This window comes from Prunus persica, chromosome G5, assembly GCF_000346465.2.
Source record: "Prunus persica cultivar Lovell chromosome G5, Prunus_persica_NCBIv2, whole genome shotgun sequence".
Taxonomy (NCBI): Eukaryota; Viridiplantae; Streptophyta; class Magnoliopsida; order Rosales; family Rosaceae; genus Prunus; species Prunus persica.
The window spans coordinates 5,821,163-5,846,058 of NC_034013.1; the positions used below are offsets into that span (position 1 = coordinate 5,821,163).

Below are 24,896 nucleotides of genomic sequence, written 5' to 3' on the forward strand. Positions count from 1 at the left end.
AGTTTATATAAATGGGCACTCGAGACCAAGTGGTATAAGAATGGTATGGGATGTGCGAGGTCTACTTGTTCAGTTATATGAATTAACAGGAATAGACAAATATACACTACTATCTTTGATTTAATATTGGCATGTCACTTAATTTAGTTTATATCAATCTATTGTAATGAGGTTTATGTCTCTAATGAGTTGTGGTTTCACTCACGCCTTTATAGACCTTGTAGCCTTAAAATCCAATAAACGAGTGGTAGGTGAGCTAAGGTTAAATTAGATGAGAGTGGTAAAACTTTATCTATTTCTTATACATTTGTAAGATTTTATACCGATTTGTATATATATAAAAAGTTTATTTACACCTATGTTTTTGCCATTTTTATTTTTATCTTTTATTTATCACACACCGAGTACGGAATTTCACTATACCCCGAGTCCGGAGTGTGACAGGGCAATTATCTTAATGATAGTTTGGCATATCTTAGACTGTATTTGGCATTTGAGTTTCACTATTTAGAGTAGATTACCATTAGGGATGACAATGGGTCGAATCAGGGGTGGGTATGCCATTCTTATTTCCATCCCCGTTAAGCTTTTTTCTCCCATCCCCCCTTTATACCCGCAATATTCATATAATGGGAATTCCCTATCCCCACCTTCGTCATTCCCCGAATAGCCCCATTACTGAAGAAAAAACCAATATAAAACTACTTTGTTGAAAGAAAAAAAAAATAGAATTAGGGCAAGATAATGAATATATATAATATATACATATAAGACAATATAAGAATGTTTACATATTGACTAGAACTTAACTAAATATACGTATAAGACAATATTATAAATATATAATATAATAAAAGGATATATATATTCTATAACAAGGAGGGTTCGGGGCGGGGATTAAAATACCATCCACACCCCTCCCCGAACACCATACCCAAAATTTTCTCCATACTCATCCCTATACCCGTTTTTTTATCCTTCATACCCGACCTAGTAGGGTTGAATTTCCACAAAAACCCTTACACAAGGGGGAAAATTGTCATCCCTAAGTACCATAAGGTATATGCCACTTCCTATTTTAAGATGCGCAAGACCCAAGGATGGTATATTGTAGTTATTCTTGGTTGTCTTTGGCCCTAATGAAACCAAAAAAGAAAAGGACCTAACTCTAAGCTTTTCTTTAATTTTTTTTACTGACACAAGAACTTGGGGATTAAACTATTAATCAAGTGATATTTTCTTTCTCAATCTTGGAAGATATCCAACTTCAAATTTCCATGTTATATTGATAGAAAAATGGAAGAAAAGTGGGAGTTAAATTTGTTACTGTGTAAGTAAGTTCTTTACCACTACAAAAAGTTCCGACATATTTTGATCTAACTTTTAAAATTGTCCTACTTTAATCAAGAGAATTTTTTTTGTTTGGGATTTCGAATTTTTTATGCTTTGGAACTTTATTGTTTGGCACTTCCATTTTTAAACATTTAAAAATCACAAATGATCCTTGTGGTTAATCTTCTATGTCCAAATTAGTTTTGTGGTTTTAATTTTGTTAGACCTTGTGGTCTTCACATGTTACTAGTCTTAGTTAAATCTCTACCTTTAAGGGTATTATGATCATTTTGAGTCTATTTTACTAAATTACGGATACTCAGCCAAGAAATTGATGCATAATGATTATACCATCGTTGCTCGTAACGCACACAATGACGTCCCCTTACCCAAAATTGACTAAAATTGGTAACAAATGTAAACTACAAGACCTATCTTGACATATAAAGTAAACCACATTGAGCATTTGTGATTTTATACAGGTTTAAACCATAGAAACACAAGAAAAATGTTTCTAAAAATGTATAACTTAAGGGCATGTTTGATAACAATTTCAGTTTTCAGTTTTCACATTCTAGTTTAATAGGAAACTTGTTCAGTAACCAATTTTTATTTTTTTGTTTAAAAAACAACATAATTTGTTTAAAAGTTGTTTGGTAAATTATTTTAGTTGGAAATTAAATATTTTTAGGTCAAATTGTGATTTTGAGGTCATATAATGAAAGTGCATATTATAAAGAGTTCATAGTATTTTTCAATGAATTTTTTGGAGTTATGATGAACTTTTGGTGAGTTTTGGATCTAGAGATCTAGAGGCTCATATTGGCGCTATACGCGATAATCGAGCAGCCGGATCCAAGTCAGTGCGTTCCAAATGCTTAGTTTTGGTAACTGTAATACAATGTATGTGTGGTAATGTAAAATTGGTGAATGATGGAGGGCAAAAAAAAGAAGAAAACATTTTCAAGTTGTTTTAGAAAATAAGGGTGATTTTGAAAATTAATTTTCACTCTTTTTAAAACAAAAAAAGTAAAATGAAATGGTTATCAAATAAAACCTAAACTACTTGCCTACCTTAATGGTTAAAATTTAATTTTTTCCATATCGAACCACAGAGTAATATGAATATTTCACCAACTAGCTATTAGTATAATGATACTTCTATTCCGAAAGTTGAAAGGGATCCCAAGTGATGTAAAAAGGACTTCAAAATTTATTCTTTGATTTCTCATATTATAATCTTGAGCAAATAAAAGAATAATTTTTGAAGTTGCTCCGCAATTTGTTTTTTCCCTTCGGGACTAAACGCGCAGCTTCGAAGACTCAAAGGCACATCTGACATTGACACACGGAGAGGCTGGCATCTTGGACCGACCAAAGACAAAACCCACGTGAAATCTGTTATTAAAGTGATGTTTAATTATGTAAATTTCGAACTTTAGCAGTTGCTAGGCTACGATGATTGCGCTTTTCTACAGCTTATGCTTTTCTTAATTTCATCACCTTTATATTTTATATGTTTCTTTTACGGCTTCATGCTTATGCCTTCTCTTTTTTTTTTTAATGTGTTTTATTTGTTCTTCTTTTACTTTGGAATATACTACTGGCATCATATGTGGTGCCTTTTGTCGGCTGGAGATCCATTGGCCCTGGCTTGCCTCCTAAATAGACAATGGGCATTGCTTGTCAATGTCACTTATGTGGTGCTAATTGTACCAGAAAAAGAGAGATTCTACACGGTTCATGTAGCTGTGGACGTCGACAAAAAAGTTACCTCTCCGACAAAAGTTCAAAATAAAACAAAAAATTTAAGCTTTTGTAAGAATTAGGGAGGAGAGAATCTCGAGTGCAAGAATAGATGTTCGTAATCACACGAGTTACAAACCTGTTGCAAATTTTACAAGAATTGATATCAAAAGCAAAAGCAACCCGTATGGTGGTTGAATTGAAGGTTAGGAGTTTAACAAAATTCTCCATTTGAATTATTTATCTGAGAAGGACGGAATGGATGAAATAAAAAGACATGTTCTAGGGCACCTTTAATTATCAAGATGCACTAGCCTAAATCGGAGGGTTGGAAGCTGGTCTGTGTCAACGATGTGCGCCTATATATATTCTTTGTGTAAACACAATTATGAAAAAGTTGGGTGTTGGGACAAGGATCATGGACACTTGTAGTAATCTAACCAGACAATGTGGGTCGTCTTGCTTCTTCCTTTTTCTTGTTTATGATGTAAATGTACAAAGTCAATATCAATTGGTTAAGGGAGGTGTGTGTTTACCTGTAGGGTTGAAATTCATGCACATATGGTAAGTGTCTTTATGTTTGTATTTATTTTGGGCATTTCCGTTTTGGAGAATGGGACGTTATCTTTATACCATCTATTTAGGTCGAAGCCCTACGAAGATCCTAACCCGTGCAATAATTATCATCCATCACATTCCTATATCTATCCATAATATTCTTTTACTTTGTATCTTTGTTTTCTTTAGGGCAGCCCATACGTATGCAAATGGATATATACTTGACTTTCTTTGTTATGTCTTGGACCGTTGAATATAGCACGCAAGTTCACATGTCTTGTTCTGCAATTTATTGAGCTGTGGTTGAGAGAGCAAGTTGAGACCAAAAGTAAGGCAAATGCCAAAGTATGCTACTAAAAAAAAGCAAACCTAATTAGGTAGGTAGCATATGTAGGGAAGTCAAATAAACCTAATTTTTAAAATCAAATCAAACAACTTTGTTAGAAGCCAACTTCTTAGGTTCTTTACTTGCCCTATGTGAAGAAGTAACACCTAGTTAGCACCTATGTAAAATGGTTACGGTACGAAATCTTCGAAGTTAGTTGAAGATGTGATGGATGCTACAAAAATAATTTGAGATATTAAACTAGATTAAGAGTTAGATCATAATCATGGTACGTGAAATTTTTTTAATCGGATGCAACTGCCTAGGTGCCAATTAAATAACATCAAGAAAATAAAAAGAATATGCATGAGATATTAACAGAGAGAGACCGGGTCTGATCTGAATGTGACAGGATAAACAATATGAGGATGCAGACGATCGATATCTTGGCCTAGATGATGACAAGCTCAAACAGATTGCATCTTTGAACTAACATTTGGACAAGTTCTAAGCTCTGGTATGCTTTTCACAAAAGATTTGAGCATTTTATTTTACTATTTAAATAATATATAAAAATTACACTATTGGGTCAAACAGGTACATGATCCAACTTTGAAAAATTAAATTATTATTTTTATTATAGACCAAATAAATAAGAGTAATGCTATTTAGACATACAATATTGACCACCTTAATTGACCACCTTATGTGGCAACTGGTGTGTCATGCCATGTCAATTAATGAATGTTGCTATGAGGCCACTCACTAGGAATGCTAGGGTTTTTTAATTTGTTTTTTAATTGACATGGCGACATTCATTAATTGACATGACATGACACATCAGTTGCCACATAAGGTGGTCGGTTAAGGTGGTCAATATTGTGTGTCCAAATAGCATTACTCAATTAAATAATGGGCAGCTTTTGAAAATGACCATATTGGGCTGAAAATGATCCATGGTACTTGGACATATTATGTATGTCCTTTTTACAGTACTTTAAAAAAAAAAACGATTGGGCTAAAACAAAATTGATCCATCATACTTTTGGACTTTTCTATGGCCTTTCATATTACTTTTTCGAAATAAAATTAGTAAAACCTTTCCCCCTTTTTGTGCCCTTTTCACTTTATCCTTTCAGTCTCTTTGTTTTTTTGCATCGACACTACTTGCAAAAGAAATCAATTGATGGACCGGAGGACTAAGAGCAGCATAATTGAAACCTTCTCTTATAAAACTCTTAGGCTTCGTTGGTTCATGAGAAAGTGGATTTAGGGATGGAAAATCAATTACTTTCTTATGTTTGGTAAGTTCAGGTATGAGAAATCGTTGCCTAGCTCATGTGAAAGTAAGAGGGAAAGTGAAGTCATCCTCCCAACTTAGATTTTGTTTTCTCTCTTCATTGGAAAGTTTGGGGAATGAACCAACATTAAATACACATTTTTCATGACTATTTTGTCCCCATTAAAAATTTAGAATTACAACATATCATTAAATGCATTCTTTTTTTATTTAATTTAATATGGGTATAATTGAAAATTTATACAAACTTTGTTTTCTATTCATACTCAAAACAAACATAGGAAAGGAAATAAAGTGCTCTCTCCCGGTTACTTTTCCAGCATTACCAAACGTGAGAAATGAATTTTCCATTTCTTATCCCTTGAGAAATGACATGAGAAATAATTTCCCCTCAAATTCATTCTGTAAATTAAACAGAGCCCTAGAAGAAAGGAAAATCCGATTAAGAAAAAAGAGTACTACAACACCTTCAAATAAATAACAAAAACAATAAATAAAAAACTGTTAAGACTGTATCCTATCGCTTTCTAGAACCCGCTCCAGCAGGAGGGGGAAATATCTTCCAAAAAAAACCGCAAGCCTTTCTTCAATCCAAACTAGGCCATGGCATGTGCAGCCCCATTTTCTTCACTTTATCCTTTCAGCTTTCGGTGATCTTTGGGAAAGGATTAAAAACCAAATGGCCAATTACTAGTTATTATTATTATTTCTTCCAGATTGGACCATGGGTTCGAACTTGGAACCAATCTTTGAGCTGGAATAAGTGGACCTGAGTTTGACTTCAAAATACTTTGTCAAACTTCTTGACTTTCTTCTCGTAAGATATATGAACTTTTGTTGTTTTAATCTCTCTATTAACTCAAAATTGAGTTTTTATAACTGAGCGTTTGTCAAGTCAATATACACGAGTTTATGAACTCTAATTTTTTGTTTTTGAAAAATCAAAGACAAATTGTATTTATAAATTACGTCACAAAAGCAATATAAATATAATAACCAAAATATATTCACATAGAATTACAATTAATACGGAGGGATTCAATGACAACATCAAATTGAGATGGTATACCTCCACTCAAAGTCATACATGACCAAAGACAATCCGTCATAAATGCCTAAAGTTTGAAAAGCGTAATATAGCATTCATAACGCAAACTCTCTTGAAGATAGACCACAAACACGCATCAAACTCGAACAAAGTTCATGCATAACTAAGGTTTGATAGAAGGCTGACCCAAAACAAAAAAAACCAACAAAACCACCGCCGCTGCCATGGAGAAAGGGACAACACCACCGAAATTGCAACCACCCAAAAACTTACAACACCATAACAAAAGGAACGAACCAAAAAGCCCAAGCTTCAAGCACATTTGGACAAAAATAGGGGGAGAGAGAGAGAGAGAGAGAGAGAGAGAGAGAGAGAGAGAGAGAGAGAGAAGAGTACTGCAGTGGCCTCTTCTCCCCCTCCTAACCCCCAAGGCATAATGCACAAAAACTTACAACACCAAAACAAAAAGAACGAACCAAAAAGTCCTAGATTCAAGCGAGAGAGAGAGAGAGAGAGAGAGAGAGAGAGAGAGAGAGGAGCAGTGGCCTCTTCTCCCCCTCCTAACCCCAGGGCATAATGCACAAAAACTTACAACACCAAAACAAAAAGAATGAACCAAAAAGCCCTAGATTCAAGCACATCTGGACAAAAAGAAAAAGAGAGAGAAAGAGAGGAGCATCAGTGGCCTCTTCTCCCCCTCCTAACCCAAATGAAATGGCACCCAAGGCATAATGCACATTACTAATTTACTTCACCCTCCTAATTCAAGATGTTTAAAATCATACATAAACCCAATAACATGACATGAACACACATGAACAAATTATGTTGATAATAAATTTAGAGTGTTGCTATTTTCACCCACCTATCCTATTTTTCCATCCACCTTATCTTCTAAATTTTAAAGACAAATTTACCAATTCATAAAATGACTTTTAAGGACTAATGGAAAATGATTAAAAAACAAAACAATTGCCTCAAACTTAAAATTAAAAAAAATTAAAAAAATCCAAAGCACAAAGATCAAACGTCAAATCCAAAGCAGCCCTCAGCATCTCCTTCCTATTTTATCTTCATCCTAAAACCCTAATCCCAAAAGTTTTGAGCCAAAAGGATGGATTCTTCATCAGAAACTCGAGTCGTCATGTACTCCTCCCATTTGTAGGAGGAGGCCAGCAAATCCCAATGTAATCAGATGCTCATGTTGAAAATATATTCTATTAGTTTTGTTTTGGTCGTCAAATCTCTCCAATTAAAGCAAATAATTGCTCTTTTCAGCCATTAAATTAAATTTAAATGACTCACAAGTGAACCAAAAAGAGAATTTTCTTGAATTAATAATTAAAGGGTATTTTAATAATAATGGTGGGTGAAAATATGAGATTGTGTTTATTCAAATTTACATGACAGGTGGGAAGATAAGATAGACGGAAAAATAAGACAAATGAATGCAAATAATAGTACTTAAATTTATTAGTAACTCGTTAAAATAATGAGTCGTTTTCGTGACGACATGGAAAATTCGGGCATGCTAAACCATGCTCCATATGAAGATCAACATCACATAATTAACTAACAATGTCAATGCCCCCACTAATTAAGTGATGGATTGTGGGTTAGGGGGAGGATAGAACGAGAAGATTACAACGTACAAAGACGCACAAGTTAATCCATTTCTTTAATCAACGAAAGCTGCCAACCAACTAACATATGGGGAGGGACCCACCGACTTTGCTTATAGATTTATTAAGAATATGCTCACCCCTTTGCTTACTAAATCATCATATCAAATTCACATTCACGTTCATGAACATCATTGGGCCGGCCAATAATTTTGTGCACATACATGCACATATATTCAGGAGTAATTTTTTTTGTGTGTGTAACAATCACATCCCTCATGTGGTGTTAAAAAATCCATTCATATTATAATAGGTATATTTATTTAATAATATTATACATTAAATTTATGATGTATGAATCGTATCCTGTGTTTATGTTTTAAAATGCGAATTAATAACACTACGCGACGTTATTATCGTAATTCTAAAAAATATATTGATATTTAGAAGCGATTATATAATATCTTATAAAATTCTTTGTCATGGATGGGTGATGAGAGTTGAGTTCCCATAATTGCAATTTGCACCTATTTAAACCTATTGGTCTAAAGCGAGATCGCAAATTTCAATTTGCCCTGTAGTGGGATGGTTGCTAGCATTCACACCATGACCATAAGAAAGGGGAAAATGCCAAAATGGTAGAAGTGGGGGAATAGAGGAAAATGATAATTACTAAAAATTAATAGATAAGGAAAAAAATGTGACACTGTTGTAAAATAGACTGAAGGTGAGAGAAGCACAAAATACGGGAGTGGAATTGCATTTACTTTTGGGATACTACAACTTATGAAACTCTATCTAGAATTTCTCTTATCTTACTAAACATTTTTCTCTATTCTAATGCATGATGAACATTTACTTTGCCTAGGCAACTAGTTCAACCAAGTTTTCGGCTCAACACCAAAGTCAAATTCAAAACATTTCACCTTATCACTACACTATTGCACCAACTTGTCTCAAAAGCCTTCCATTGCGTCACGACGTCCATGTATTCACAACACACAAATTATACATTATCTCTTGGTTCAAACCTTTGTTTGAGCCAGACTCATCACATTTGCCACCGTCCCGTCGCCACCGTTCGGTCACTACAGGTCTTTACAGACAGTCACCATCACTCTCTCAATCAACATTTAATGAACGAGTCGTGTTCAAATTAGGTATTTGAGTTTTATATTGGTATACCAAATAGCTTGTAATTTACTAAAAAATTATATAATAATTACACAAATAAAAATCCGAACTTCCAAAAAAGATAAAGTGTTTAAAAAAAACTAATTTGTCACTAATAGGTTCAAATAGTCGCAGTAGCATAAATTAACAGTAAACAGATGGTAGAAGCAGCACACGGTTTCAAATTTCTCAACGTCGGCAGACTTATGATTGGATAATATTCTTTTTTATACAAACGACAAACAACCTTGAAACCTTCCCTTATAGTCTTCTTCAACTAACGTAACTCCCAGACATACATTTACACTTTCCTGGGACCCACGCTGCGGCGCACGATAACCCCACCACCCCTACACTTGGACACAGTGTGAGACACTGAAAGTAACTTAACCTGCGCCCAGCTGGGTACTTTGAAGTTGAAGTAAGAGCTTAAACCTACGCACCCCTCACCTTCTTCACAAACATAAAACACATGGAAGGAAAGCTTTACAATGTCAGAGTCAAAGTTCGTAATGTTGATGAGCGACACTTAGAAGGGACCTCTTGTATGTCAATACGTGTCTTTTAATTCTCTCATAAAAACAAATCACTCTCTTGGATTTCAAAATAATCCATTTTGATATTTTCTTCTTCTTCTTGTTTTTTTTACTATAAACAATGACTTGCTGCGCCATTTAAAATTAAATTCAGTTGCTTGGTTTGAAGACTTTTTGGACCAAACGGGAAGGGTTGGGTTGGTTTGAGGTTTGCCTTGTTATTTTGTAGCAGCTCCTTGCTCTTTTTGACGCGTGGTCTTCTCGCTTTGAAACAATCTTTCTCTCAATTTTCTAATCTGGGTCTGCTTTCTTATCTCCACCTGAAGCTATATTTTTTTTCATTTTGGGTTTCTTGTCTCTCTCTCTCTCTCTCTGCTGGAGATATTTTGTGCTTCATTTCTTGTTTGGTGAGTTGGGTTGGGATGGAGGAGAGGTATGAGGCAATGAAGGATCTTGGTTCTGGGAATTTTGGAGTGGCAAGGCTGGTCAGAGATAAGAAGACCAAGGAGCTTGTTGCAGTCAAATACATAGAAAGGGGAAAGAAGGTAATTGATTTTCTTTTGTTTTATTTCCTCTAATTTATTGATTGACTAATGTATGGAATTCTGGAAATGTTTCTACTAAGGGTTGCATGGTTTCTGATGTATCTTATGCTCTTTGGATGATTTGAGAGTCGGGAATTGAAATTTTCTATCTACTTTTTGAAAGCTTTACTGGGTTTTGTTTGAAGTTCTGTTTTTCGTTTAAAATGGCATGCTATGCTAGTGTTTGGGGAGAGGTTGTTTTCTTGGTTTCTCATTCATCCTCAAAACTCTTGGTGTGAGTGAGCTCTAATATTTATTGAGCTGAACATAATGAGTATCTTGTGGGTATTAGTTGAAGTGATTTTTGAGTTGGAGAAGCAGAGGTGTTGGGCTCATAGATTTGGAAGAGAGGCCAAGTTGACCTCTCATTTGATTAGCTCTTGTTTTGTTCTGCTTTTTATTTGGTTGTGAATTTGTGATGCTAAGTTCTCTCTAATTCCAGCTGCTGAATATATAATTATAACTTTTGCTAAGACAATCCGTTTTACGACGCTGACCTTCTTCTCTATATGCTTTTATCTGGAAAAGCAGATCTTGAATCTCATATCTGCAATAACCAATGCTGTTCTCGAAGTTTCAGTTGTGTAAAAAAGAAAAACTTGATGTTCTGTTTTTTTGGCATATACAATGTTCACATTCATACATTTAGCTTGTGTCTAATTTTCGGTTATATTAACAATCATGCAGAGTTTTGCCTCGAATTTTCTTGCACATTGAACGTGATTGCTTGTTATATCATTATAACTTCTGAGGTTATAATTACATCCTTTTTATCGTTAACTAAAGTTGGATATTAAATTAGGGCTTGATTACATACATATTAAGGCATATATTTTATCCTGCACATGTATTTTCAATATTTTATATTCATTTGATATCGTTCTTTACATTTTTCTTCTCATTACCCTGTAATGGATGTATATGTGATTTTGGTATGGATATGGACATCAATTCTGTTTTGGCTCTTTGGATTTCAGATTGATGAGAATGTTCAGAGGGAAATCATAAATCACAGGTCCCTGAGGCATCCAAATATTGTCAGGTTCAAAGAGGTATTCACAATCTTTCATTAACAGTATTGTGTATGTTTCATGCACTATTGGGGTGTGTGTATGTGTATGTGTGTAGGCATTTCTTTGTTCTTTTTTTCTTTTCCTTTCGACATGTCATCATGTTATGCTAATTTTGGCCAATGTGAAGATAACTCTAAGATGTTAATTACCAGTGGAAGTGGCGCAAAAGAGCTATGATGAGGAATTTTTGAGTTTTATATGAACGAAAGAATGCTTAAAGCATCAATTTTTCCTGCAGGTCTTGCTGACTCCAAGTCATTTAGCTATTGTCATGGAATATGCAGCTGGTGGTGAACTTTTTGAGAGGATCTGCAGTGCTGGTAGATTTAGCGAAGATGAGGTTAGCTTGTTTAGGTTATTTAGCATGTTTAATTGAAAGTCCTTTAGTTTTTCTGCATATGGAAATTATTTGTAAGCATCCAGTCCATGACTGTGTTTGATGGTAATTCCTCTTCATGGCAGGCAAGATTTTTCTTCCAGCAGCTGATATCTGGAGTCAGCTACTGTCATTCCATGGTATGTTTATATTTGAAAAACAGAAAAAGAAAAAAAAAAAAAAGAAGCACTTTTATTATCAATGCTTTCCTGTTTACTGTTTATTTTCTTACATTTGCCAGTAATTTTACTGCAGGAAATTTGTCACAGGGATCTGAAACTGGAAAATACACTCTTAGATGGAAGTGCAACACCACGTCTTAAAATTTGCGACTTTGGATACTCCAAGGTTTATGATTTTCTTGTTGAATAAGACTTTATTTTGTTGAGTCCATGAAAATTATTTTGGTGATCTGTTGTCCAATATATGTTAATGTTTATTTACTACCTTGCAGTCTGCTCTGTTGCACTCACAACCAAAATCAACAGTTGGAACGCCTGCATACATTGCTCCAGAGGTTCTATCACGGAAGGAATATGACGGAAAGGTATCTAGTTTCCATATTGTTTTCCAGGCCAGTCTCACAAGTTCAATCATGTTCTCGCATTTTACTTTATGTTGGACTTAGTAGTCTGACCATCTATGTATTAGGCATAAATTTATCCATTTTATTTGCTTTCTAAGTTGGTACAACTTGGTAGATTGCGGATGTTTGGTCCTGTGGTGTGACGCTATACGTGATGTTGGTAGGAGCATATCCTTTTGAGGATCCTGAAGATCCTAGAAATTTTCGTAAGACCATCGAGGTGAGCTTCACCTTATTCCGCACACATGGTAGTTGAACATAGTGATCTTTAGGGCAAAAGGTTATGGTTTCCATTCCACAACAACTGATTTATTGCAATTTTTGAAACAGAGAATTATGAGTGTTCAGTACTCCATACCCGACTATGTACGTGTTTCTGCAGGCTGCAAGCAGCTACTTTCTCGTATTTTTGTTGCCAACCCTTCCAAGGTAAACCAGTTCCTTGATAAGTTTCTTATGTTTCCTTTTTTCACTTGAGGCACAAGAACAATACATGGAGCTAAGCAGATGAGTATGAACAATGTTATAAATGCAGTATCTGATGCTATTAAAATCAAATTATGTTTTGTCTGATATAGAAACACCATCTCAAGACTTAACTATATATAGATTCTGTACTGACAATCCTGTCCATGTCCTCATGGCAGAGGATCACTCTTCCTGAGATAAAACAGCACCCTTGGTTTCTGAAAAATCTGCCAAAAGAGCTCATTGAGGCTGAGAAAACAAACTATGCGGCAGTGGAGCGAGACCAACTACAGAGAATTGAAGAAATAAATAGGATCATAGATGAGGCAAGGACACCAGGGCAAGGATCCAAAGCAGGCGGCCTAGCTGTTGCCGGGCCATCCGACTCTGATGATGTAGAGGCTGATTTGGACTCCGAAGTCGATGTCAGTGGTGACTTTGCAGTCCCTCCATAAGCATTTGGAGTTTGTTTACACAAAGCAGTACTTTGTTTACACAAAGCAGTACTTTGTTTGAACATTTATGATGTTGTTCACATTGTATGGTAGACTTTATGCTATACACATTTGTACAAATAATTTGACCATATTGATCTGGGGATTGAGGTATTTTTACATTGTATCTAGATTGTACCGGAACATGTTTTGATCCTTAATGTGATTTTTTATGTACTTCAAGTACTTAACTGCATAATTTAATACTCTCCTTACCTGACTAACTAATACAACCCACACACTCCGGTTTAGATAATACACGCTTAATTATACGGCTAGAGAAAAAGAACACGCGTTCTACGAAAAAAAATCAGACGCTCTTTTCATCTTATTCTCCCTAGGGTTGTTCTCTACTATCTTCTCTACAAGTTATTTTCTTCACTCTTCTCCAGGTATCCATCTCTCACTCTCTCTCTTTTTCATACTCTCTCCAATATGCTTTATATATTTCGATTTTTTAGTGGAAATTAGGTTATGAATTTTTTTTTTTTTTGGCATTTTTTTTAATCGAATGTTTTCTTTGTATGTGATATAGTGATTCGACGTTGTGGGAATATTTAGATTGTTGGTATTAAACAAAGTATTGCCAATTTTCGTCCAAAAACAAAAAACTGTGCTAGTGTTGGTAGTTTAGTTGAATACATACATACATGACGATTAGGAGAGCAAAATTACAAAATTAAAATTGTATGAACCTGAATTCTAGGAACCATGTTTTTTTCTTTGTCAATTGCTATTAGAAAAGCAAAGATGGACTTGTCTATTAATGACCAAATTAAGGCACTACGGCTAATTTTGGAGAAAGCAAGTGATGAAAAAACATTCCTGACATTGGATGGTGCTATGAGAAAAGCATTTGTTCTTCTCTTACTTGGGGCGAGGGAGTTGTGATTCACTCTTTGATGTAGTTTGGTTTATGAACAACTTTCTCTTTTGCTCTTAGCACCTTAATATGTGATCACTTTGAATTATACATTATTTGGTACTGTTTTTATTAACGTATGCGAGTATGTTGGAATTTTTATGAGATACTACAATTATGATAATGGGTTATATGAAAAAAAATCTTGGCAAAAACAATTGAAAAACAAATCTTGTCATATGAATCCTACCAAAAAAAAATTTGTGTCATTTGAATCTCAATTTCCATTAAAATTATCAAAGATTTTTATTTATTTTATTATTTATAAATAGTCTGATCTGATATTATCCGAAACATCACCAAACACAGTATAACTTAGTCAGATTATTTATCCGGAACAGCACCAAACGCCTTATAATATTATGGATAAATAGTCAGTACTCTCCGGAACAGATTAATACTATCCGACGGAAATTAGTCAGTACAGTCCGACGTACCAAACGAGCCCAGTATTTTAACAAAAAACTATCTTGAATACAAATGGGCTTTAAAATCATAATAAATTCCAAAGTAGATATGACATTGTGTGCCACACTAAGAGCACTTCCCGAGGGGAAGGCTGGCCCGAGCTTCAGCCTGTGGGCTAAACTGACGTCAGTGCGGGCTCTCAAACAGTAAAAAAAATTTGAACACGCTGCTATAGTGCCCTCGTCCACGTGGCGCGCGCTGGGCTCTCCGATTAGATTTTTTCTAGCAATCCAATGGCAGTAAATTTTTGTGCAATAAAAAAATGACAAAAAAGGGAAAAACAATACCAAAAAATTACAACCCTTTTGTATACCTTATTTCCATTTTCAACATTTAAGTAAATGTCTTCGTCCTTTTACTTTCATTTATTTTTATATTACTCCATTTACTTAAATTTACAATGTAAATAAAGAAGTACCCCCCATTTGGATTCAAATAAAAATACTAGAAAATCAAATTCCCACCAAATCAAAATATGAAAAATCGGTTTTAGTGCAAAATACGATTTAGGCTAAAAATGATGGCTCATTAAGTCAATATATACTTCATACTAAAATCCCATAAAATTAAGTTTTCTTATTTGATGTGTAAGGAATAAAAGCCGCCAAAAATTATCTTGAGAAAATGATTATTCCGAAAAACCATTTTTCATACTTAGTCAATATTGCACCTCCGCTAAAAAAATTCTAGGTCCGCCAATGTCTATAAATATCAATCAATACTCTTCACTTTTAACACCAAATCCTCATACATTTTTTTTTTTCTATAAATACCAACCAATACAAGTAATAAAATAAAATACAACTAATAAAATAAAATCTTATCCGAAAATATTATCCAAATTAATTGTTTAAGTAAACAAAGTTGTGGAAAAAACAAAAAAATAAATAGTATTTGCCATGACAAAGAGCTGGAAACACACTTTGCTGGGGGGGCTAGGGCAGCCACTATTCACATGAATAGTAGTTGCCCTAGGACTTCTCTTGCCATGACAAGGGGCTAACTGCTGGAAATGCTCTAATAATATGATTGTAAATCTGAGCCTATAGACATCTGTCATGGTGAAAAAGTAAAATCTGTTTTCACCTATTCTTTGGCTGGTAAATCTCTTTTACTTGAGACTCACAAGCAGATATTTTTTATTATAAACATTATAAATAAACTACTATTTTTGTGAAACTCTACAAACTAAAGTTACAAACCGACTGATCTAGAAAGTTTTCCTCTATTATCTATGGAGTGCATTGATAATGCTTTTGTACAATCAACCAGACTTGTGAAATAAATGTTGATACAAGTATTTGTTCTCATTTCTAGATAGTTTGGCACATGCATAAAAAGGGAGTTCAGTTTTGAAGAAAAAAAAAAAAAAGGCTAATAGGTCTTTCAGTTTCAAGCCTACAATATTATGAGCGAAATCTACTGAAAAGCGTTTGGTTGAGTAGTCAGTCTTGTGGTACGCTCTCACATGGTTTGAGGTTCCTCCCCTCATGGTACCGTTCTAGCTATTTGCTTCATGCCTCCTAAATTCAATTATGAGAAAATAGGGACTTGCAGCTCGAGTGATTAAGAGCAAAATTACCAGTACGCTTAGATTTTCCTCCTCCCTGGCATCGCTTGTATAAACTGTTAGGAGCAGAGTTTGGGGAGATGGTGGCCAAAAGTAGGGTTTGAAGTCTCTGTCTTTGAAACTGTTATAGATGGTTCTATAATCTAATGAATTGATGTTTGAAATTAGGCATGAGAACAAAAACTAAATTGGAGCCTTGTTTCTTTCGAGGTGGTGGAAGACTCAAAAATGGGGTTGAGATGAGTAGAGTAGGGATAGTGGGGTGGTTGGCGTAAAGGATAAGTATCTATAAGAGACTTGACTCCACTGTCGTACATGTAGGGGCTACCCACCACTATGTGGGGCTTGTAATTACGAGAATCTTCTACTGCCCTAATTTTCAATGAATATATACCTTTATTGGAAGTTATATGTTCAATAGCGTTTGTAGTCCAACGGTTAGGATAATTGCCTTCCAAGCAATAGATCCGGGTTCGACTCCCGGCAGACGCATAAAAATATTCTTTTTGTCCTTCTGCACAAATAACAAACATACATATATTTTTGGAAAAGGCCAAAAAAGAGAGAAGTTTTTTAAAAGAAGCTAAAATGAACAAAATTGCCCTTATTTATTTTTGGATTTTTTAAGGAATCCTTTACATTTGCATGTCTTTGGTTTGAAAGTTGAGAGATTTTTCTGTCTTTTTTGAAAAAGTTTTAGCTTTTTCTAAAAGTGAAAATTTTTTTGTGGTTAAAATCTAAATTTACTTTGATGCGGTGTGGGTGGGGAATGACTTTGTATGAGAATTTAATATTATGACTTTCAATCATATATAAGCCATGGGTTATAATATTTTTTTTCCTTTTTATTTATTACGTGTGATTGATTGAATAACTTTGTATGAGAATTTAATTTCATGACTTTCAATCATATATAAAATGCGAATTGAGAAATTTTCACAAAATTAGGTTATAATTTTTTTTTTCTTTTATTTATTATGCGTGATTGATTGAATGACTTTGTATAAGGAACTGTTGAAATGCAATGAACTAATTCTTACACGGATTGTGTGGGTTAATTTCCACGTAATGAAATGAATTTCTTAAAGGGCTTTGCATTAGACTGGAGCGCACCGCAGCGTGTAAGGGCTTGACCTGTCCAAAATAGAGGCTTGGTGCCATAGAGAAAACAGAGACATGCCACAATGTGATTCTCCTGGTTAGAACGAATCAAAGTAAACATGAAAGAGAAAACAACATGATACATGGATTTTCAACCAAAAAAAAAAACATGATACATGGATTTTCACAAAAAAAAAAAAAGAAAAAAAAAAGAAGACTTTGGAAAAGGCCAAAGGAGAGAAATTTTTTTTAAAAGAAGCCAAAATAGACAAAATTGTCCTTATTTATTTTTGGATTTCCTAAAGAATCCTTTACATTTGTATCTCTTTGGTTTGAAAGTTGAGAGGTTTTTCTGTCTTTTTAAAAAAAGTTTTGGCTTTTTCCAAAAGTGAAAGTTTTTTCGTGATCGACTAAAACCTAAATTCACTATAAAAAAAAAACATGATACATGGACATGTTCCATACCCTTTTTCACACATTTGACATGTTCTATTCAGTCTTAATACACTTCTCTCCAATTATCTCCGAGCCTTCAGCAAATTGATTGCTTGGAAATTACATGATCTCATCATTTCATTCAATTCTACAATAATTATAATGTGGTCAATTTGGAGACTTGCTCAATTACAGGTATAAATATGAAAAATACTTGGCTCCTTCATTGCAATGAGTGCATCGAAATTATTCGTTTGTATTTTAATGAGTTATTTTTGTCCAGTATATCAAATAAAATTGTCACTTTATTCTCAAGCATGTAAAGTTATCTTCCAAGCAGATTTCCACCTAAATATGATGGAGAATGTTAAGTATGTCAACATCCAAGTGTTTTCAATCATATTATTATTTGAAACCCAAAGGACATTTCCATGTTACCAGTCCACCAATAAGCCAATTAAAGTCAAAACAAAACCAAAAAGCGCTTTGAAATATTCAACATAAACAACAGCCGCCCCCCAACCCCTCCACACACAAAAAACCACTTCTTTATATAAGTGCAAAAGCTAGCTTGCTGTCAATCTGTGCCCCAAAACCCTCTGCTAGTAGAGAACTAAAGAGAGAAGAGACCATGAAGGGAAGAAGGCCATCGTGGTCGTCACCGGCTTTCGGGCTCTTATTAGTTCTTGTGGTTGTTCTTGGCATGGGGGAGGTGATCAAAATGGGTGGTGCAGCCCCAAGTGCTGCCCAGTGCCATGAGGAGAGGGCCCTTGCGGTTACTGCATGCATGCCGGTGGTGTTTGGTAAGCTTCCAACGCCAGAGTGTTGCGAACGCGCAAGGGTCAGCCATACTGAATGCATATGCCCTGTCGTCACCCCCAAGGTTGCAGCCACCATTCACGACATCAACCGCGCCGTCCGCCTCATTGAAGGGTGTGGTAGGAGGGTGCCTCGCCACTTCAAGTGTGGGAGTAAGAACCTCTCTCTCTCCGGTTCAATTAAAATCTTGTTTATCTTGTAAGCTTGATACAAACAGAGTATATAGCGTACCTAAGCTAAGCTCTAGCTATTAGATCAGGGCAGTTTTATGCTTGCTATTTGTGGATTATCATGTTTTAATTTGTAATAAACTCAAGTTCCTTTTCTGTTCATGTTTTAATTGCAGGCATCACCACTCCATGATCGTTGTGCTCAGCTTGCCTCAACAATAATTGCTGCCTTTTCCGGCAACAAATAAATTGAAGTTATAGTTTCCTACGACTGGTCTGACAACCTTCTCTCTGTTAGGTTGTAGTAATAAAGTTAAATAAACAGATACCGGCCCTGTGTTTTAATTCAAGAACATCATGATGATCAATTGATGTCCGTCGTGTTATTAGATTAACAGACGGTTTTCAATTGAATCCCTTTACTTTTTGTGTGAATGAAAATAATGGTTTTGTTTAAGTAAAAGTTACTTGGGTTAATTATATAAAACCCATGTTGTATGGCTATCCAACTAGTTCTTACCCGTGGAAAACTAGAGTATTCCCTACTGCTCTAGTTTTACTCTTTTGATCAATTCTAAGTCTCGTCTTAAGAGTACAAATATATAATTAGTTGGTCATAGTCTTAAATTGAAGTGTTTTAATTTAAAATTATCGATTGTTGAATTCTGGGAGATGTATGCCTATAGAACTGCGAACACAAGGGCATGAGGGAAATCTGTCTTTAGAACATTGCAATTCTTGTAAACCTCAATCGCTAAAGTTGTTAGTATTTCCATTTGTGTTTGTTGATTTACATTAATTTCATGTAAATTTATTATTGCACTTGATTATTACGATTCTGTTAAGAATTATTATTATACTTAAATTCATATTTCCTATTGTTCGGAATATGAACTAGTTCGTTTTTGAAAGTATCTCATTAAGTATTGCTGCGATTGAAATTGAGCATGACCTTTCAACCAAGTCACCCAACCACACGAGCATAACAAGTGAGCGGTGTCATACTACTATAGCAGAATCCGTGATTTTCTATGGAAAATTACATTTTGGTGGGTGCTGGTTGTCATGCTAAATGATGTGAATTCAATATACATAATAGCATATTTGATGTGATCACTTTCAAATTGACTTTGAGGATGAGGGCATGTGGTCCCATCTTGTTGCACAAGTTAACTATTTTGAACATATGCATGTACAACACTTGATCGGTAGAAGATCACTTTGAGAATTTCAGACTTTCTCAAAGAATTTTCTATGCACGGCACGTGATCAGTATAAGATCATTTTGAAAGTTTGTTTATATATATTTGTCTGCATGTAGTGACGGACCTATTAAGGTGTAAGGAGGTGCAGTTGTATCTTTCTTAGCCGGAAAAATCAATATAGGGGCTTCAAATTGTCTATTTGCTCAACTGGTATACAGATTACCTTATTTCCATTTTCAATGTTTAAAGAAGTAAATGTCTTTGTCTTTCTACTTTCATTTATTTTTATATTACTCTATTTACTTAAGTTTACAATGTAAATAAGAAAGTACCCCCCATTTGGATTCAAATAAAAGTACTAGAAAATCAAATTCCTATCAAATCAAAATATGAAAAATCGAAGAGAAAGCAATATGTCCCAGGTCAGCTAAGTGTCCATTGTCGACACATAAGGTCATCTCCAGCCGTAAGATTAAATATAGTTTAGGGTTAAAAATTTAGCCTTTTTAAATATTAATTTTTTAAAGAATAGTGCATGGCTAAATTTTTCTATCTCCAGTCATGCATGACTATATTTTAGGGTCCTTTATATTTTATTATTTTGAGAAAACTATGGTACAACACTCATACATTCCACAACCATATATTGTTTAATTTAATTAAACTACTATTTTTTTTAAAAAAAAAAATAAAGCCAACAAAGGCAATTAAAAAAAAAGGATGGGTTTCAAGGGTCTGACCTTCAAGGGTCATGATCTAGAATTTTTTATAATTTTTTAAACAATACCAAACTTTTAAAAATGTGAAGACAAAAAAAAAAAAAAAAGGTACTGCTATTTCCACACTCACCTTATCTTCTCACCCACCATATAAATTTTAAAAAACACAATCCTATTTTTCCACCCACCAATATTCCTAAAATATCCTTTTAATTAGTACTCATTTCCTCTCTGCTCATGTCTTCTCTCTCTCTCTGACGGCCCACACATCTCTCTCTCATTTTTTGCTATATCTTATTTTCCATCTCTCTCGGTCTCTCATGTTTAGTATACATCTCTCTCTGCCTCAATGGAAAGCACACCATCTCTCAAATCAAACTTCCCATGGTACAACAAGACCTTGTTCTTCTTCATCAAATATTCCATCATGTATTTCACACTCTTCATCACATCTTCATGCACAATCTTCCCACCCACCGTATAAATTTTAAAAAACACAATCCTATTTTTTCACCCACCAATATTCCTAAAATACCCTTTTAATTATTACTCATTTCCTCTCTCCTTTTATCCTTTCTGCTCATGTCTTCTCTCTCTCTCTGACGGCCACACATCTCTCTCTCATTTTTTGCTATATCTTATTTTCCATCTCTCTCGGTCTCTCATCTTTACTATAAATTTCTCTCTGCCTCAATAGAAACCACACTATCTCTCAAATCAAACTTCCCATGGTACAACAAGACCTTTTCCTTCTTCATCAAATATTCCACCATGTATTTCACACTCTTCATCACATCTTCATGCAAAATATCCCCCACCAAATCACTGCATTCCTCAAAAACCAACGACCCATTAAACCCCCAAAGCCTTCTTCACCTTCTTATGCCTCAAAGAATCCTCGGCCAAACTGATTTTGTAAGGAATGTTCTTTATGTAATCAACAGAGCCGAAATCGTAGAATTATTGATTCATCCCCAGATTTTCAATTTTTTTAATTTGTTTAAGGAAAAAAAAAAATCAGAGTCTCGTTTTTTTTCTCTCTTTCTTTTTCCTTAAGTCCTTTTAAGTCATTTTACAATAGGGTTAAATTTATCTTTAAAAGTTTGAAGATAAGGTGGGTGGAAAAATATGACAAGTGGGTGGAAATAGCAGCACTCAAAAAAAATGAGTGCTACTATTTCCACCCACCAGTCTAATGATCCCACCCACCTTATCTTCCCATCCACCATGTAAATTTTTCAAATTCCTAAAATATCCTTGAATTATTCATTCAAGTAAATTCTCCTTACTTTCATTCAAAACATGCTTCAAACCTTCAACCTCTGTCAATCAAAACGCGTGGGATCCTCTGTAAAGTATTATTAAAAATAAAATAAATAAAGAAAATTGCTCTCAATGTTCATCGTCTCTCCACTAAACGAAAACAATAACGGAGAGAAATGCTAGAATTAGAAAGAAGACGAAGAGCTACCTGAGCAAATGAAACAAAAAGCATGTGTCCTTTGGTTTAGAAACTGAGGAGAAATCTGATGGAATTGTATTGGACCCAGTTGGAAATTTTGAAGCTTTATTGGAACTTGGGTTTGGTCGGGGTGAGGGAGAGAAGGGAGGGGTTGGGTTCGACATGGATGAAGGAGAATAGATGTTTTAAAAACAAATTTATATTTATTTATTATCTAAGTCCTTAAAAGTCATTTTACAAATGGATAAATTTGTTTTTAAATTTTGAAGATAAAGGTGGGTGGAAATAGTAGCACTCAAAAAAATGGATGGGTTTTAATGTTTGAGCTCCAATGGTCATGAACAAGACTTTTTTATAATTGTTTTTAAACAACACTTGAAAAGATTTGAAAAGCTAACCACATTTATTATTATTATTATTATTATTATTATTTAAAATGGAGTTGGTAGGGCTGACCTCCAACGTCATTGCCAACAATTTTTTATACTTTTTTCTTAAATATTGTGAATTGAAACATTCAAAAGGCTTTTAAAAATCTATATATATCAATGTTGGCTGTTGAAAAGCACATGGATGGGCCCCACTACAAATTTGGCCTAGGCCAAAGCTGGGCTACATTTGGCCCGGTTAGAGGGCCAAAGGGCCAAATATGACCAAAATTTTGTTTAGCCCATGGCTGGAGATGGGTTTTGCATTATTTTATGGCTATATTTGGGATATAGCCCCTGGCTGGAGATGGCCTAACATGTCCTCTTTGACAAATATGGTTTAGGTCAGTTGGTCAGGACTCCGTCTTTTTGCATTTGAGTTCAAGTCTTCCTCTCCGTAAATTAGATTAATATAAACTATAATAAAGTAGTTTAAACTCTCTCTTGTACATTTCCTTTGTGTATGAAGAGACAATTGTCCATATACCCTTTTAAGTTTTAATTCATTTGACAAGTTCTATTATTCAGTCTTAATTAATTCTCTCCAATTTGCTTAACTAATTGATTGATTGGAGATTAAAGTTAAATAATCACCATTTTCTATTTTAACTTTATACTTTTCTTTGTTCACCCTAACTTCTAATTCAAATTTTCACAATTTCTAAGAAAACCCCACTATTTTCCTAAACTACCCCTAAATACACACCCAGTAAAAAATAAAATAAAAAAACTCATCAACACAACACCCACACCCCGCTATCTTACCCCTCACTACTCTAAGTTCACCTCAACCTCACATTACTTAAAGAGATAAAAACATTATTGTCAAACGTGTAGCATTATTATTTGATTATTATTTATTTTGTTAAAAAATTGAGAATGAACTAGGAGATTTTGATAGAAAAATGTTGACAATTAAATTGATATGGGAGGGGTGCTAGGGTTCAAAACACTTTCCCCAAATTGTTATATAAAATAAAATCAACCAAATTTGTTTTGTATATTCAATTTGTTTTCATATTTTTTTAATTTTTTTATTTGGGGTGAATGTAACTGGAATTTGATCAATTGGGGATGGAGAAGCAGTGGATGATGAGGGTTGTGGATGGTTCGAAGTGAAAAAAGGTGTAATTTTTTTCTTTCTCGATTGCCCCATTTTCTTCCATTACCAACATTAACATCCCGTATGCAAAGAAAAGTTTAGGCAGCGGCTTTGGTGCTTTCTTTTTTAGAGCATAGAAACACTTGAAGTTGCTACCTGCTAAAACCCCTTTGTGCTCTCTCTCTCTCTCTCTCTCTCTCTCTCTCTCTCTCTCTCTGAACAACAAATCAACTCTCAGAGTGGCACACACAGCAATGGCAAGCTCAATAGAAGAGACCAAGCTCGAGAGGTTCCTCCAGTGGTTACAGGTGCCCATATGTTTGTGTTTTTCTAAAACTTAACATGAAGAGTGGTGGGGTGTGTGTATAGATATACTAAGGTTAAGTATTAAGTTGGATTACCTTTTTTGTCTTTTTACACAACAATAAAACTTAAGAGCTTAATGATTTAAGTATTGGAATGAACAAAGAAAAGTGTGGGGTTTAAATAGAAAAACTCTTTAATTTATAGCATTCTAAAGAGCACCAATGTGTGGTTAAATACATTTTTTTTATTAAAAAAAAAAAAAAACTAGCTATTACCTTACGAAATCCAGCAATGAGTATAGCTCAAACTAGTGAAGTCAAACAATGAATATTTAATGATTGATCAGTTGGCAGTCTTGTATTTTCTAGCAGTGAGAAAACTAAAAAGCACAGTGGAACATTGAGCAAAATTATAGAGTACCCAAATTCAACTTTTTTATAAAATACCTACCTAGCTAGTTATTTTGAAGGAAGTTGAGGTTCCATCCCAAAATTAATTGACAATGGGCAGAGTAGCCCAACTTTTTGTAAACATTTGCTAGGTTTCTTAACTTTTCAATGTGAGACTCTTTACCTTCACATTCTCACACGCCTCCGCACGTGTGATGAATTTTCAATCCTAACACATGGACAACATATTTTGGGTGACTTGGAGCACGTGTGGCCGTTGAGCTTTCATACGTGGGCAACCCGCTCTGATACCATGAAGGAAGTTGAGGTTCCACCCCAAAATCAATTGGCAATGGGGAGAGTAGCCCAACTCCTTATACACCCTTGCTAGGTTTCTCAACTTTCCAATGTGGGACTTTTTACCTTCACATTCTCACATATTTGTGTCAAAGTACGTAGTTAAAGAGAGAAAGAAGGTCATCAATGGCTTTCGGGTCTTCCTAGTTCTGGTTGTTCTAGCCATGCGGGAAGTGAAAATGGTTTGTTGCCCAGTACCATGAGGAGAGGGCACTCAAGATA

At 34.6% G+C, this 24,896-nt stretch overlaps 2 protein-coding genes and 1 non-coding gene across 3 annotated transcripts; all 3 read left to right on the plus strand.

Annotated features, from left to right (window-relative positions):
* LOC18776442 (serine/threonine-protein kinase SAPK3) lies at positions 9,528 to 13,417 on the plus strand. The gene is made up of 9 exons (XM_020564234.1): positions 9,528 to 10,185; positions 11,202 to 11,276; positions 11,536 to 11,637; positions 11,760 to 11,813; positions 11,929 to 12,021; positions 12,128 to 12,220; positions 12,375 to 12,479; positions 12,590 to 12,688; positions 12,907 to 13,417. Exons 1-9 carry the CDS (start codon positions 10,063 to 10,065, stop codon positions 13,180 to 13,182), a joined length of 1,020 nt encoding a protein of 339 aa, XP_020419823.1. The 5' UTR covers positions 9,528 to 10,062; the 3' UTR covers positions 13,183 to 13,417.
* On the plus strand, positions 16,602 to 16,673 carry TRNAG-UCC. Its single transcript has one exon. It is a non-coding gene; the product is annotated as a tRNA-Gly (tRNA).
* LOC18776038 lies at positions 18,249 to 19,481 on the plus strand. Its single transcript, XM_007209784.2, has 2 exons — positions 18,249 to 18,688; positions 18,883 to 19,481. The coding sequence occupies exons 1-2, from the start codon at positions 18,349 to 18,351 to the stop codon at positions 18,897 to 18,899; spliced, it is 357 nt and encodes a 118-aa protein (XP_007209846.1). The 5' UTR covers positions 18,249 to 18,348; the 3' UTR covers positions 18,900 to 19,481.

Excerpts from the sequence above, each read along its gene's own strand:
- LOC18776442 (XM_020564234.1), top strand. The coding sequence starts at position 10,063 with ATGGAGGAGAGGTATGAGGCAATGAAGGATCTTGGTTCTGGGAATTTT. Across the intron at positions 11,814-11,928 it reads TCAGCTACTGTCATTCCATG|GAAATTTGTCACAGGGATCT; the intron begins GTATGTTTATAT and ends ATTTTACTGCAG. Across the intron at positions 12,221-12,374 it reads GGAAGGAATATGACGGAAAG|ATTGCGGATGTTTGGTCCTG; the intron begins GTATCTAGTTTC and ends ACAACTTGGTAG.
- LOC18776038 (XM_007209784.2), top strand. The coding sequence starts at position 18,349 with ATGAAGGGAAGAAGGCCATCGTGGTCGTCACCGGCTTTCGGGCTCTTA.